Source organism: Folsomia candida, unplaced genomic scaffold, assembly GCF_002217175.1.
Source record: "Folsomia candida strain VU population unplaced genomic scaffold, ASM221717v1 Fcan01_Sc007, whole genome shotgun sequence".
NCBI lineage: Eukaryota > Metazoa > Arthropoda > Collembola > Entomobryomorpha > Isotomidae > Folsomia > Folsomia candida.
This window is the reverse complement of record NW_019091199.1, coordinates 5,063,291-5,077,226: the sequence shown is the minus strand read 5'-3', so window position 1 is coordinate 5,077,226 and position 13,936 is coordinate 5,063,291. Positions and strand designations below refer to the sequence as shown.

General features: G+C 37.6%; 4 protein-coding genes across 6 annotated transcripts; 3 read left to right on the top strand and 1 right to left on the bottom strand.

The window, feature by feature from the left end:
• Positions 1 to 2: 2 nt before the first annotated feature.
• Positions 3 to 3,292, top strand: LOC110852668 (alkylglycerol monooxygenase). Its single transcript, XM_022100777.2, has 7 exons — positions 3 to 589; positions 810 to 937; positions 1,021 to 1,439; positions 1,501 to 1,652; positions 2,000 to 2,134; positions 2,377 to 2,490; positions 2,887 to 3,292. Exons 1-7 carry the CDS (start codon positions 485 to 487, stop codon positions 3,157 to 3,159), a joined length of 1,326 nt encoding a protein of 441 aa, XP_021956469.1. The 5' UTR covers positions 3 to 484; the 3' UTR covers positions 3,160 to 3,292.
• A 954-nt stretch (positions 3,293 to 4,246) lies between these two features.
• Positions 4,247 to 7,485, top strand: LOC110851593 (lysosomal Pro-X carboxypeptidase). Its single transcript, XM_022099443.2, has 11 exons — positions 4,247 to 4,523; positions 4,601 to 4,846; positions 4,917 to 5,107; positions 5,205 to 5,359; positions 5,447 to 5,502; positions 5,564 to 5,618; positions 6,073 to 6,110; positions 6,195 to 6,218; positions 6,362 to 6,430; positions 6,549 to 6,662; positions 6,998 to 7,485. The coding sequence occupies exons 1-11, from the start codon at positions 4,398 to 4,400 to the stop codon at positions 7,418 to 7,420; spliced, it is 1,497 nt and encodes a 498-aa protein (XP_021955135.1). The 5' UTR covers positions 4,247 to 4,397; the 3' UTR covers positions 7,421 to 7,485.
• A 23-nt stretch (positions 7,486 to 7,508) lies between these two features.
• LOC110851594 (inhibitor of growth protein 3) lies at positions 7,509 to 11,877 on the bottom strand. 2 transcript variants are annotated; one of them, XM_022099446.2, is made up of 8 exons: positions 11,708 to 11,877; positions 11,344 to 11,415; positions 11,122 to 11,250; positions 10,918 to 11,052; positions 9,558 to 9,823; positions 9,306 to 9,478; positions 9,039 to 9,225; positions 7,509 to 8,965 (listed from the first exon to the last, which is right to left on the bottom strand). In XM_022099446.2, exons 1-8 carry the CDS (start codon positions 11,733 to 11,735, stop codon positions 8,855 to 8,857), a joined length of 1,101 nt encoding a protein of 366 aa, XP_021955138.1. In that variant the 5' UTR covers positions 11,736 to 11,877; the 3' UTR covers positions 7,509 to 8,854. The 2 variants fall into 2 exon arrangements, with proteins under 2 accessions (XP_021955138.1, XP_021955137.1); XM_022099445.2 differs by having other exon boundaries at positions 9,306 to 9,487; positions 11,708 to 11,871.
• Positions 11,878 to 12,500: 623 nt separating this feature from the next.
• LOC110852366 lies at positions 12,501 to 13,856 on the top strand. Of its 2 annotated transcripts, none has more exons than XM_022100418.2 (5): positions 12,501 to 12,826; positions 13,118 to 13,275; positions 13,352 to 13,426; positions 13,509 to 13,559; positions 13,628 to 13,856. In XM_022100418.2, exons 1-5 carry the CDS (start codon positions 12,618 to 12,620, stop codon positions 13,678 to 13,680), a joined length of 546 nt encoding a protein of 181 aa, XP_021956110.1. In that variant the 5' UTR covers positions 12,501 to 12,617; the 3' UTR covers positions 13,681 to 13,856. The 2 variants fall into 2 exon arrangements, with proteins under 2 accessions (XP_021956110.1, XP_021956109.1); XM_022100417.2 differs by having other exon boundaries at positions 13,349 to 13,426.
• The last annotated feature ends 80 nt before the right edge of the window (positions 13,857 to 13,936 follow it).

The window sequence follows — 13,936 nt, the reverse complement described above, 5'->3', positions numbered from 1 at the left end:
TTGTCTCACGCTAATCACCTTTAATTGAATTGATTATATACCAGTACGGAAAAACCATCCAATAAAAACGGTCAGCCTATTTACAACTGCGCCGATTACATAGTTCAATTTAAACTTTAATCGTAAGTAATGGTGGTAATACCAAATTAAAGTTGTTGACGTTAAATTGATGGCATATTGCATAGTATAGTGGATAACCTTCACTCGGTTCAAGCTCAGTTTACCAAGTGCAGAGATGTCATAATCTCGATATGCACATATAACAGAGAAACTGATACATATCTAATGAATATCTACTGATAGATAACGTAATTTAAAACATGTGTCGTGTCGTTCTGATATCTCTCCGTTAAATCGATGGCTGAAGTTTGTTTTATGAAGGAGCAATGATTGATTAATTAACAATTGATTGACACTTCTGGGAGTGAGCCATACAAATTTATTTTTGAAATATAAATAGTTTTAAATCGTCCATGATATCATTATGGAGGTAGTGAAAGGTTTTGGGCGACTGTTTTACTTCATCAGCCCAAATGAAACGGCAGTTCCTCGCGTGGAAGATCTTCCTCATCCTGATTACATCGCTCAGGTCTGGACAGTTTTCCATAATATTCATCAGTGGCCGCGGAAGCTGGGGGGATATGTGGGGACCTTAACATTGTAGGATAGTAGAGGGAGGGGTTTACATAACATGGGGAGATGACGGGGACATCGCACAACCGTGGGGACATTGTCCCTCTGTCCTCAGGCTTCCGCGGCCACTAATTTTTATCATGACGATCTTTAATGAAATTCCTGAATCTATGTAGGCTGTCCCCTACTTTCTGACCCTCGTAATATTAGAATTTCTTATCCAATGGTGGAAGGGCAAGAGGAGAGCACGCCTCAACGATGGGATCACTTCACTATCCCACGGAATGTACCTCGGGTGCCAAGAGTAATTAATAAAATACACATAAAAAACTTTTATTACTTGCAAACAATTAAGCATTTATAAAAATTAATCTAAATCCTATTAAGGATGCTAACTCGCGGCGTCCTTCATTACGCATACTGTAAAATCTACGAATCCTGGATTATTTACGAGCTCCCGTGGGACTCCCCTACAACCTGGTACGTTGCCGCACTGGCCACCGATTTCGGGTATTACTGGGTCCATCGGGCCTCCCATGAGGTTTCCTTTTTCTGGGCGAAACATCAAGTCCACCACAGTTCAGAGGAGTACAACCTGACCACGGCGCTGCGACAGTCCGCCCTCCAGCACACGCTCGCCTGGCCGTTCTACTTGCCCATGGCGTTCTTCGTGCCGCCCTCAATCTTCCTCGTCCACCAACAGTTCAACACCATGTTCCAATTTTGGATCCATACCGAACTCGTCGACGACTTGGGACCTTTGGAGTGGGTCCTTAATACTCCCAAGCATCACAGAATCCATCACGGTGAGTGTGTGGAGTGGACGATGTTTTCATGTTTTTAAAATGTTTTTGCACCGATTTTCAGGAAGTAATCGGTACTGTTTGGACACCAACTATGCTGGCGTGCTTATCATCTGGGACAGAATGTTTGGAACATTTGCAGCAGAAAAGAAGGGGGAAAGAATTGTGTACGGTTTGGTGGGCCAGGTTCAATCGTTTAATCCGTTTTGGCTTCAGGTGAGTCTTTATTTACTAATTAGGCGCTTTCCTCCCCATGAAAACTAACAATGCTGTTACCACGTCGCTGCTTTTCTTCCTCGTTCCACGAATAGTAATCGGTGTCCAAACTGCTAGAAATGCTCTGCACCCGGTTCATCCCCCCGTAAAATAGCTGGGTTGAGGAGCCCCTTTTCTGCGATAGTTTGGCCATGTAGTACACGTAAATTAGAAAACTGGTGACCACGATGAACACAAAAATCGTCACGGCAGACATGATTTGGAGAGAAATGTGAAACTGGTGGTTTGGTGAAGACATTTTTTGGGGTCGTTGCAATTAAAGTAAGTAATTTCGTGTGAAATTGCAGTTCTATCACTATCCAAAGATCTGGGAGAAAATGAAGCAATTTGATAACTGGAGTGATAAGTTATCCGCTGCACTCAAAGGGCCAGGTTGGACGAAGGGAAAACCAAGGTTGGGAGATCCGAATGACTGTCCAGAGGTTTGTACATGCATAACTTTAACTTATCACCGAAGCACCATTAACGGTGACACATCAATAATAATAATAAAAAAATGCGTAGTATTACATATGTATATTTCGACTTATCTAATCCTAATCGTGAGTTAACCATGCTCACGAACTTGTCAACTGCTAATCAATAGCTTTAATGCCGCTTATACTGGGTGAAGGTATGAATCATTCCTATTGCTGGAAATATTTATGATTAATTAAATGTGTAGGTACCCCTCCGAGAAAAGTATGATGTTCGATTGCCAATGTGGAAAAATTATTATGCTGGAATCCACTTCCTCATAACGCTGGCAGGATTTGATTACTTGTCCCGACATTTTTTGGTGGGTTCAGTTACATAATTTATTAATGTAGATTGTCAATGATTCATCGCCAAAATCGTCAAAATCAGCACATTTTTAATAATTTCTTGGCTCTGGGAATTTATTTTATAATTTCTGGAGAAAATTCTGGAGAAAATTCTGGAGAGCAAGGCATCGCCAATTAAAAAAATATACACTCCAGATTATGACCGTTTTTGGAAAAGTTTAAAAGTCCTTCAGAAAAATTGGACTCAATGAAACTGGCTTAAAAAACCTACCATCATTCAACTTACTGGCTACAAATTTGTAAAATAACTTCCCAGAGCCGAGAAATGATTGAAAATGTGCTGATTTATGCTTCGCCGAATACGTGTAATTCGCATTTCTCTATAATTCATATTTTCGTGAATTTTTCAGAATTTTAGCCAAATCACGGTTCTGGCATCGGTTATATTCATCCTCTTCTCTCTAACAAGTATCGGACTCATACTGGAAGATCGTGGGATTGGAGCTCTTTCCGAAATTGGACGCTGCACTTTGGTCATCTTATTTGGATCAAATGTCGTCATACATCCCATTCTGTCCAAGCTAATTTACGGCGTCTTTGCACTTTCTATCTGCATTTGGAGTATTCAATTTACCCAACAGGATCGCGTCAATATCAGTGTTGCTTCCAAGAAGCGTTCGTGAATCAATAAATAAGACAATCCATACATATTTGCGTACTATTCCAACTGCGACTTAGGTAGAGATTGTCGTTTTGCACAAAAATATTTACTAGACTGCTCAATAATAAAGATTGTTGAAGATAATTTACAAATTATGAACTGGATTCGAGATTGCATCCACAAATCCGGCTGAAATCCGGATAAGTTTATTTCATTTTCATTCATGTGAGTCTTGGCGTCACGTACTTATTTACTTAAGTATTTAGCTGGAACTTATGCAAAATTCCACATGAAAGGTATCCGTTTCATGATATTGAGAATTGTTGACTTGGGTAGACGTTTTATATATGCAGCGTTAACCGTGGTCATCATTATGAAGTGGTCAGCCGCTTATTGCGATCGTTTTGTCCGTCCGTGGATATCTCCAGAACGCCTCACTCAACATATTCAAATGCCGTTTTCGCCATTGTGCCTCTAATTTTTAGTTCTCGGTCGAGTTCATAATGGAGTCAATCGGACAACCCCCCCACATGGCGAGGGGGTCTGGTCCAAAATTAATTTAATCTTAATTTTCATATGGGGTGTCATTTTAAAGGAAATCTCACCACGAAATCACCACGAAGGATGAGGTCGAAGGTTATAAATCACAACATTTCCATGCAGTTTCATTTTACTGTATGACGCCACTTTTTTATGTCCGTTTATTATCATTAGCAAGTATTGTCCAGTCTGTTGAATCAGGTAAAAAAACTAGTCGGCAAATATTGAATGTATTTTCTTTGAAATGAACAAAGGTTTCGAGAGTGTGAAACTGAAATGAACTTGACTCGCTAATTACTTAAATACGTACATATGTGTGTACTTACATGTATTGTAGCTAGTTTTAGGATTAGTGAAATATGGACCTACGCAAATCGTGCAAAGTTGCGCGTTACATATTTTTCCGCTCGCAGTTATACATAAATACGTAATGATAATTTAAATATTTGGTCCATTTCGTGAAATGCTAACCCATTAAAGACTGACATTTTTGCATAATCACTTGTTAATTGATCTCTCCGGAATAAAAATGAGCGAGGACAAGTAGAGGTTAGCACGGATGCCCATACCTGAGTGCTCCTCAGTAATAATTAGTCGACAGCTTCAGCGTCACTCTGTTGGATACTCGTTATATAAATATTGACTCAAGAAAGAAAAACCAAACTAGTTGCAGCACCAGTTCGAAATTTGGTGTAGAAAGTTCTTCATTAAAAAAAAACAATGGAGAAGTTCTACTTGCTCGTGGCACTTTTGGCGTTGGGAGGATCCTGTCTGGGCGACGAAGTTAACGAGAATGACACCGATTCCGGAGTCTATTCCTACACGACAAACTTTTTCACGGTCCCAGTAAGTTCTATTTTGGGCAAGATTTTTCAGAATTATTTCAAAAATTACTAAAATCTCAAATCATACGCAACGTTTAGCTGGACCATTTTAGTTTCGCGAGACGAGAAACGTTTAAAATCCGCTATCTAGTAAATGACACGTACTGGGACAAGAAGAACAATGGTCCCATATTTTTATACACGGGGAACGAAGGGTCGGTGGAGGCCTTCGCGGAAAATACTGGTTTCATGTGGGACATCGCGGAAGAGTTTGGGGCCGCCCTGGTGTTTGCGGAACATCGATTTTATGGCCAATCTTCGCCACCAGACACGTTAAAATACAAGGTAACTATTAATTGCTCCCAGTTAATGTGCATACATAAATAAATACTGACTAATTGGTGGTGGTGGTCAGTTGGAGAACAGCAAGATTCGAATCATGGGCTATCTAACGGTTACACAAACATTGGCAGATTTCGCAAAATTGATCACTGCATTCAAGGAGGAAAATGGGGCTGAAAACAGTCCCGTCATTGCGTTCGGAGGATCGTATGGGGGCGTTTTAACGGCATGGTTGAGAATGAAGTATCCTCATGTTGTTGCAGGGTATGCAAACTAAAGTTAATTAATTTTAACTAATTTAAATAATTTAATTTACATTCAATTAAAAAATCTTCTTTATCAACTCTCTTCATCTCTGCAGAGGAATTGCGTCGTCGGCCCCCTTCTATCTTGGGAACGTTCCCTGTGAGACGTACGACGCGTCTTTGGCATCCATCTTTGGTCAGAACGGTAACGGTAATTGCGTCAACGTCATTAGAAAATCGTGGAGCTATTTGAACCATCTTGGCAAAACGAGTAAGGAAATGAATCTAATAACTGGGTGCAAATTGTGTGCATATTTAGCAAAGTAATTATGCAAATGAGTAAATATATTCTGCGTAGGCAAAGGCCGAAAATGGCTGACAAAAGCGTGGAGAATGTGCGATCCTATCGAGAAGGTATACTCACTTAATTTTTGGGAAATCTGAAGCTTTTTTAATATTTCAAACGCCAATGCAGATGGATGATGTCGATAGTCTCAAAAATTGGTTGGAGTCCATGTATGGTTTTCTTGGTAAGGATATCGATAAATTTTCCCATTTTTTTATCATTAAAAATTCTAATTTACGAAATTTTGACAAACAAATCGATTCAAATATATACAAAACTGTGCTAATCTACCTACATATAATTAGAAGTCATTACAAATTTAAAATAATGCAAATATTTTTATCCGACGCGAAAACTTGACAAAAACTGAAATTCATAAACATCAATCTTCTAACTCTCTTCGATTTGATTAATTAACAAATTACTCCAATAAAATAAGTAAAATTTCCATTTTCATGTAAACATAAACACTGATGTAGCCATTATGTCAGACATAAACAGTAAAAGTTACTCTTCGTTAATCTTTGTAAATATTTCTATCCGACGCTAAACTTAAAAAATTAATTTCACAACTCTTCCATTCGTTTAATAATGAAAAAAATCACTCCAAAAAATTAGTAAAATTTCCATTTCATTAGGAATGGCCAATTATCCCTATCCTGCAAACTTTCTCCAGGCAAGTGCATTTTATATTTTGTGGATAAGTTATAGATATTTTGAATAAAATAATAAACTGTTTAATTTTGTAATATTTCTCCAGGATCTTCCTGCTAATCCGGTTAAGGTATATTAGTAGATATTTTTAAACAATTAATAATCTACGTATGCATATAAATAGTTGAGCTCATTATTGGATTCCATTGTAAATTAGTATCGCCTAATGTGCGCATAAAATGACACTTATTTAAAATTAATGATCTTCCTCAGGCGTTCTGCTCAGAGCTGCAAGACACGGATCCTACCAATGAAAAACAAGTCATGAGAGACATGTTCCAGGTAGGCATCTCAAAGATCGAACTATTTGAAAAAAAATATTTTAAACTTTGAAGTTCACAAAATTAAAGTTTAACTAGTTTTTAGCCAATACCGTATTTTAAAAGAACTTTTTAAATAGGCCATCAACATCTACATGAACAATTCTGGATATGCAACTTGCTTCGACTATTCAGATGACAGCATGTACTCCACGAGCTACAGTTCTAATGATGATACCGCTTTCAACTATCAGGTTAGTATGAAAACTTATCTTATCCAGTCGATGATTAAAGATGTGTACATCTTAAAAATCTGGTAGAGTCAGATACATGCTCCGTACTGGTATTTATTTGGTAATAACTTCCTACCGGATTGGTAGCACTTTGTTTCTCAGTGGTAAATTTTTCATTGCCACAACTCTACTAAGCGGTAATGCCCATTATTACCAGTGCCGGTAGAGTCATATACGTATGTACTCCGGTCAGTAATGGTTTAATACCAGTTTTCTAAGAGGAATACTTATGTCTGTATAATATTGCTTCCCACATGCAAACTATTGTAAACGTATAAATTTATGTACGTATTTAGAGCTGCACAGAACTAATCGATCCCGAATGTGATGATGGCGTCCACGACTTTTTCGAACCCCAAACCTGGGACTTTGCCGAATTTGCTCAGCAATGTTACGACACTTACCACGTCAAACCGGACGCGTCCAGGGTGAATCTTTTCTTCGGGGGGAAAGACATCATCGCGGCGTCCAACATCGTCTTCTCCAACGGTCTCCTGGACCCCTGGTATGCCTACGGCGTTCTCGGTAACTTGTCCGACTCCCTGATCGCCGTCATAATTCGTGAAGGGGCGCATCATCTCGACCTCCGAGCCGCAAATGAGGCTGACCCACCGTCCGTCGTGACTGCGAGAAATCTGGAAAAAACTATGATTAAACAGTGGATCTCACAGTATCACGAGAATCAAGTCAAAATACAAAATGTTTTTGCCCAATTTTAAGTCATTATGCAAAATAAGTCTTTGTTTCGAAATCTAATAAAATGTTTTTTTTTTGGGTTTGTAAAGTTACTGTTTATTTTGTTTTCTGTTTTTATAACATTTTTAACATTTTTGATTTTCATTTTGTAATTTTTAAACCGTTTTTTTATAGTCGGAAAGTGAGTGTTGAAGTGAATGCTGTTGGTTGGTTGAATGACTTTTGCTCCATTAACAAGCTATACTTTTTTTTTACTACACAAACTACGAAAACTACCGTTAAATGTACGAGTAAACGAGGACTTTGACATCCCATTTACGCCACATCAAATACAGGCTGGTCAGGTGAAGCCGTCGCCGAACAGGGACGACGACAGGCTAACGTTTTGTTTTACTTCAAGAGAAACAATGGTTTCTTACAACAATGTGGAGGAAATTTGTTTACAAAATTTTCCAATCATCACTATACAAATCATACCTTAAACGTATGACACTAGTTATATTCTAGCAGCATTATTACCAATGCAATGCAATCCATTGTTGCAACAATTACAAATTTGTTCCGATGAAGAAACATTTCAAATTATAACAAAAAAATTGATTCTACAAAAACTTATTGGCTACGTGTACTTACTAACTAAATGCATGCGTACAACCTGACATGATAACATTATTACTTATTACTAACTACGCAGTAACAACTCTACTCCACATGTTAGAAATTACAATTTGTCGTCAGTAGGAAAAAGCGTTACTCAGTCTCTAATTTGTAGTATTTTTCCCATTTCAAAATTACATGAAATAAGGATGATTTTTTTCTTTCTTCCTCGGTGTAGCATTTTGCTTCCTTAATTTACTTATATATTACCTTAATAATAAATTTAACTATAAGACTAATAATAATAAGTGACAAGTACAAAAAGTTGTGCATGGTTCATAATAATTTTATAGTGCAGAACAAGAGGATAATTAACAAGACTACGCTAAGCTACATTATTTCTACAATGAGCATATTTTACACATCACAATTATTACCACTCAGCAGTAAATTTTGGTAAACATCAAGACAACGAAACAATAACGAGTAATATTTAGGACTTAATAAATTGATTTTTTTTTATATTTGAAAAATTGAAGTTATGATACTAATCATAACATTGTAATCCAAATTAATGGGCCAGTGGCCTGGAAAGCATATAAAAACCTATATTATTATTAAATTCATTTTTTATAAAGTGTTCTTTCTACTGTTTTAAGCATATGCTGATATAGAATCTAAACTGTAAACAATGATAAGAAAAGAGGGGAACTGATAATTGACGAAATTTTAAGTAGAGATATCTAACTTGGTTGGTTGGCTAATTTTTGTTGTTTTAGTTTATCTTAATTAAGTGACGAATCCCTCCAGGTGTTAATTCCTACAACTCGGACCAACAATAGCGAAGACGAATTTTTTCTTTAGCGTCTTCCTCTTCGCTTCATAGAAGCAGCACACTGAGGACAATACCATTTTCCTTTCGGTGTCGCAGTAATTCCGACGCATCCGTAATGAAACCATTCGATTGGGCACTATTTAATAAGAAGGCACCATATAAGCAATGTACCAAATCCTAAATCTATAATCTATGCATAGATTACGTACATCCGCATTGTCGCAAGCCACCATGTCGCCATAGCTGACCTCGTTACAAATGCAGTAACGTGGTTCGGATGGATCCACGAATGCCGTCCAGTCTTGCGGTTCCGTCGTATCCATTACGAGTGTGTCGTCAACAAGTTCATCCGGCGGTTGAGACATGAGTTCTTGATTTTGAGTATGGTGTGATTTCCTAAGTCGGACGAAATTAATTGTTAGTTAAGGCCGTAAAATAAGTGATAAATTAAAAATATAGTGTCAACTAATACAAACCTCTTGTTTCTCTTCTGCTCTGCTCCTCCGCAACCCGTCGCGGCCAGAGCTTGTTGGGCAGCTTGATGAAGTTCATTATTCGTTAGCAGTTCTCGTCCAACGCTAAACTCGGCTGGATGGATTCCCAAATTGACTGCATCGTATGACGCTTTAAGACTCGCTGTTCTCCGACCCTGTTGCATCTAACACGAAATTTCACTTTAATAAGGTTCCCATAAAGTAGGAAATATCTGGTTAAGGACGACAAATTACCTGCTGCGTGGCAGCTATGGCTTGAGATGCGGCCGCTGCGAGTGAATTACCTCCAGCCCCCATGTGATTAAGTGCGTAAGCAAGTGGCGGTGGCGTCCCAGAGCTGTGGGCTCCTTGAAGAAGTGCCATCTTTTCGAGTGAATTTTTCCGCTCAGATTTCTTTTCCGTTTTAACATTGTTCATGTATCGGTTCTCCTTCTGACTGAGATAGTCGCCGCTTAAACGGTCGCGATCTGGAGCGTGTTGAACGTCCATTTCAAGAGAACCTATAAATTAAAACCTACAGTGCAGACTCCATATAGCCCGAGTCAGGGACATAGTCCCTGACTCAATAAGTCAGAGCCCGCTTCTAAATTCTTTTCCGAACTGACCGACATAATATCACCAACTTCCGTGTTGTGGATGGTTAAAAGTTTGTTAGATAGTTTCTATTATTTGGTACCAAATTTTTGAATTAGTTACAAATCATGTGCCTTGACCACCATGACCAGTGGCTTCTTTAACAACCTGAAGTTCTAAGCTGTATGTATGTGCTACTCAGCCTCCAAATCAAATTTCAGCTCGATATAACGATTTTTAAAAATCAGTATGGGTCACCCCATACTGATTGCACTCTGGTCACTTTGGTCTGGTTGCACTTTGTTCACTTTTAACTTCATATTCTTTAATTAGCAGTCATTAAGTATCATTGTGCCGGATTTCATCTTTTTAAAACAATTTCTAAAAATCGGTATGGGTCACCCCATAGGGGCGTTCCAGATAAAAATTTTACCAATATCATATCATATTCTTTTATTAAGACCCATAAGCAACCTCTCCACCAAATTTCAGTTCGATATGATGGTTTTGAAAAATCGGTATGGGTCACCCCATAGGGTCACTCATGATGAAAATTTTTCCAACCTGAAGTTATTTTTTTCTATTAGGAGCCATTAGCAACCTCTGTACCAAATTTCAGCTCTCTCCAACAATTTTGAAATTTTGGTGCATAAGACCCCACCCACTCCGATGACCCCCACCGGTCAACCACTGGACCGATTTCGCCCATCTTCGAACTCGTTTCCTAACTTTGTCCAATATGCATATGGTAAAAATTTCAAGTCAATCGGTTCAGCCGTTTTGGCTCTATCGTGCCGGACAGACAGACAGACAGACAGACGGACGGACATGACGGTTCCATAAGCCCTGACTCGGGCTAAAAATGTATTAATCATAAGAATCAAAGTTCGAAGGTCATAGAAAATTAAATTAATTATTAATTTAAATTAATTAAATTAATAATTAATTATAATTATTATACTAAATTAATTTAAAAGTTATTTGTGATAATAAAAGTATTTATTAATCATACGAAACCTACGTTTCTCCAAAACTTCCGTGATTCCAGCATTATCCGCTTCCAACTCCATTTTAAACTTGTACAATTCTGAATCTAGTTTTCTCAAATATTTCTCAACTAATTCATACATTTGATTTGCTTGGTGCACTTTCTCATCTGCAATTCAATTAATCAATTACATGATTAGATTCAAAAACTATCTTATTAATTAATAACTTAACTAACCTGCATCCTCTAAAACTTTATAATATTCGCCACGAATTGCATCAAATTCTGTTTCACGTTCTGGCGTTTTCTGCTTTTTTGCCCCGGCGAAGAATAACTTTACCCTGTCCTCCAACTTATCCGTGGCGTCTGTAAATCCAATCATTAATCATAATAATTAGCTAATTATTTATTTAGCTCTACACAAGCTGTATCAAACAAAAATTAATATATATAACTTACTCTGCACTTGCAAATCCAATTCACGAATCTCCGTGAATCTATCCTTCAACTCCTGGGGCAGGTGCTCAATCACTGCAATTATTTATTAAATTAGTAAATATAAATAATCTCAAACGTAAATAATTAAATCGTAGTTTGCAAAACCAACAGCTTGCAAAAAAGTTTGCAGCTTTGCAAAAGTCAACAGCTGCTGGAAAAATTAAATCTCCAACCACCACGCTTCTACCTCCACCACCACCACCACCACCCTCATCAACAAACAAAGGATGTCTAAACCCACGGGGCTGCACGAGACGTGCCATTAACTCCCCAAAATATCAAAACCGTTAAAAAAATGGTCAAAATTCCCCTTGATTTGACTTACTTTCCAGATAATCCTCCAAATAGAGCATGATGATAAGTTCGTGGGGGTATCGGGGTGCTGAGAATTAGAGAATTATCTGGAAATTGGGAGCAGCTTGCGTGTTGTTGTCAAATTTGAACCGATCCGGGCACAAGGGTTGGGTCGTTGGTTGGCAAGGAAGGTCTCACCTTACCCCAGATCGAGAACAAAGGAAAATCACAATTTCTTGTTACATACGTGAAAAATTATGATAACCTAAATTTAATGATGATTAATTATTATTTTATTGCGATTACTGCTAAAAAACGTGAAGGAATTATCCAGATGACTAATACGAGACGAAAGAATGAAGTGATTTTATGTTCCCCGTGACGTGCAGTCGATTGGATTTGACGCTGCTTAATTAAAGCTTGTCTTGTTTTGATTGTTGCCATTTTTCTGATAACCTGATGGCAATTTGTCATCGCTTATTTATTTATCGGGCATGGTGGTGAATTTTTAATGTAAATGATGAGAATTCAAGCGGTCAAAGGATGACATAATAGACTGGAATTGATGTAGAACGAGTAATGATGAGTATTCCATACGCATGTACAAACACGTAACGTGGCACATTTTTATCGAGTGACGAACCACCATTGCAATAATTTGCATACTAGTTCTAAATCTGGTTACATATGTATGCGCTTATCGGAACAGGGTAAGCTCTTTGGCTTAATGGGACGAATTATGATAAAAGTTTCAGCTTATCAACTAACTACATATGCATGTAATACATATTCTCTTATCACATTTCGGACTTTATTGAATTCTTCTCTGATGAAATTGGTTGGAGTTCATATCTTCATCGTACTTGTTGGTCCTCAGTTGAAAATTTATTTTAGTAGGGTTCATATAAATATTTATAATTAAATATAATTGTTACTCTAAAATGGGGCAAGTTTTCATGTGGAAATATTTCGTGGGGATTTTTCTGCTCGGGGTGTGTCTGACGGAAATAACTGCACAGATTACCGATCAAGACGTAGTCAACATCATAGATCGTGAATGGAACAACGAAGTCAGGCGACAACGAATGATTGACGATATCATTTATGATCTCGATATTGGCGAACGATTTAAGGACTTGACCGGAATTACGTAAGGGACTAAATACTTTTTTTTAGCCCGAGTCAGGGTTTATGTTGTCTTTCCGTCTATTGTAAAACTTATCCAATTGACTTGAAATTTTGCACACATGCTGAATATGCAAAATTTGGAATCAAGTTGTTTGAAAGATGAGCAAAATGTGTCGAAAAATAGCGCTGGTGATAACCCACCGCAATTACTTATTAATAATAGCCTGACTTGGGCTAAAGTTTGCACTGTGGATTTTTTACTTTTATAGAATTGCCATAAAGTTTTAATGCGTTTCCTTCAATTAATAAATAGGTTGGGCGCCGCAGTTGCAATTTTGATCGTGGTCATCATCATCCCAAACTTGGTCATACTTCTGGTCATATTTACGTTCTGCTATTGCTGCCAGTGTGGTGTCTTTCAGAAACCTAAATCAACCACGAATTTCGTACACCACCAGCCACAGACTTACGGTAAGTAATTAATTAATAAAGTGCAATTAAGTAGAATAAGTTTTCACGAGTTATCAATCGTGCATTTTTCCAGCAGCCCCCAGTCCTGCATACGCCCCACAAGCAAGTAAACCTGTAGGACCTGCAGTACCACCGAAACCACAGCACAATTGTAAGATGCGAAGTTCAAACTGTTTAATTTATGAATTACAATCATAAATAGTTAAATTTACATAATTAAATTTAATTGATAGACTCGCCAAGTCCTCCACCATCCTCTGGGATGTGGCCTTGGGGGAAAGAAGGTAAAAATATTTTATTGATAAAATTGAGACAATTTTGAAATGTTAATATTTCCGAAATATATGAATAGACGGAAACCAACAACAAGGAATCCAAAATCAAGGGTACAACAGCCAGTATTAATTAAATCTTCCTCGAATTTATGTATCCATCAAGCGGAATGACCTCGCCCTAAACTAATTGTAAGCATGTAAATTCACCCTGACGAATGTTTAAAATATAAGTAAATGAATTTCCTAAGAATTGTACACTAAATTTTTTTCTACGAATAAAATAAATAACTAATGCTGATAACGAAATGAAGGCTGTAATTGTGTCATGATTAAGTTATGAGAATTTATTTACTGATAGATAAGGTACATAAATACGTAGTAATATG

Coding starts and splice junctions, on each gene's coding strand:
- LOC110852668 (XM_022100777.2), top strand. CDS start 485: ATGGAGGTAGTGAAAGGTTTTGGGCGACTGTTTTACTTCATCAGCCCA. Junction 590..809: donor ATCCTGATTACATCGCTCAG/GTCTGGACAGTT, acceptor GAATCTATGTAG/GCTGTCCCCTACTTTCTGAC. Junction 938..1,020: donor ATGTACCTCGGGTGCCAAGA/GTAATTAATAAA, acceptor AATCCTATTAAG/GATGCTAACTCGCGGCGTCC.
- LOC110851593 (XM_022099443.2), top strand. CDS start 4,398: ATGGAGAAGTTCTACTTGCTCGTGGCACTTTTGGCGTTGGGAGGATCC. Junction 5,108..5,204: donor TATCCTCATGTTGTTGCAGG/GTATGCAAACTA, acceptor TCATCTCTGCAG/AGGAATTGCGTCGTCGGCCC. Junction 6,663..6,997: donor ATACCGCTTTCAACTATCAG/GTTAGTATGAAA, acceptor GTACGTATTTAG/AGCTGCACAGAACTAATCGA.
- LOC110851594 (XM_022099445.2), bottom strand. CDS start 11,735: ATGCTCTATTTGGAGGATTATCTGGAAA. Junction 9,824..10,917: donor CACGGAAGTTTTGGAGAAAC/GTAGGTTTCGTA, acceptor TTTAATTTATAG/GTTCTCTTGAAATGGACGTT. Junction 8,966..9,038: donor TGGCTTGCGACAATGCGGAT/GTACGTAATCTA, acceptor CTTATTAAATAG/TGCCCAATCGAATGGTTTCA.
- LOC110852366 (XM_022100417.2), top strand. CDS start 12,618: ATGGGGCAAGTTTTCATGTGGAAATATTTCGTGGGGATTTTTCTGCTC. Junction 12,827..13,117: donor AAGGACTTGACCGGAATTAC/GTAAGGGACTAA, acceptor ATTAATAAATAG/GTTGGGCGCCGCAGTTGCAA. Junction 13,276..13,348: donor CCACCAGCCACAGACTTACG/GTAAGTAATTAA, acceptor GCATTTTTCCAG/CAGCCCCCAGTCCTGCATAC.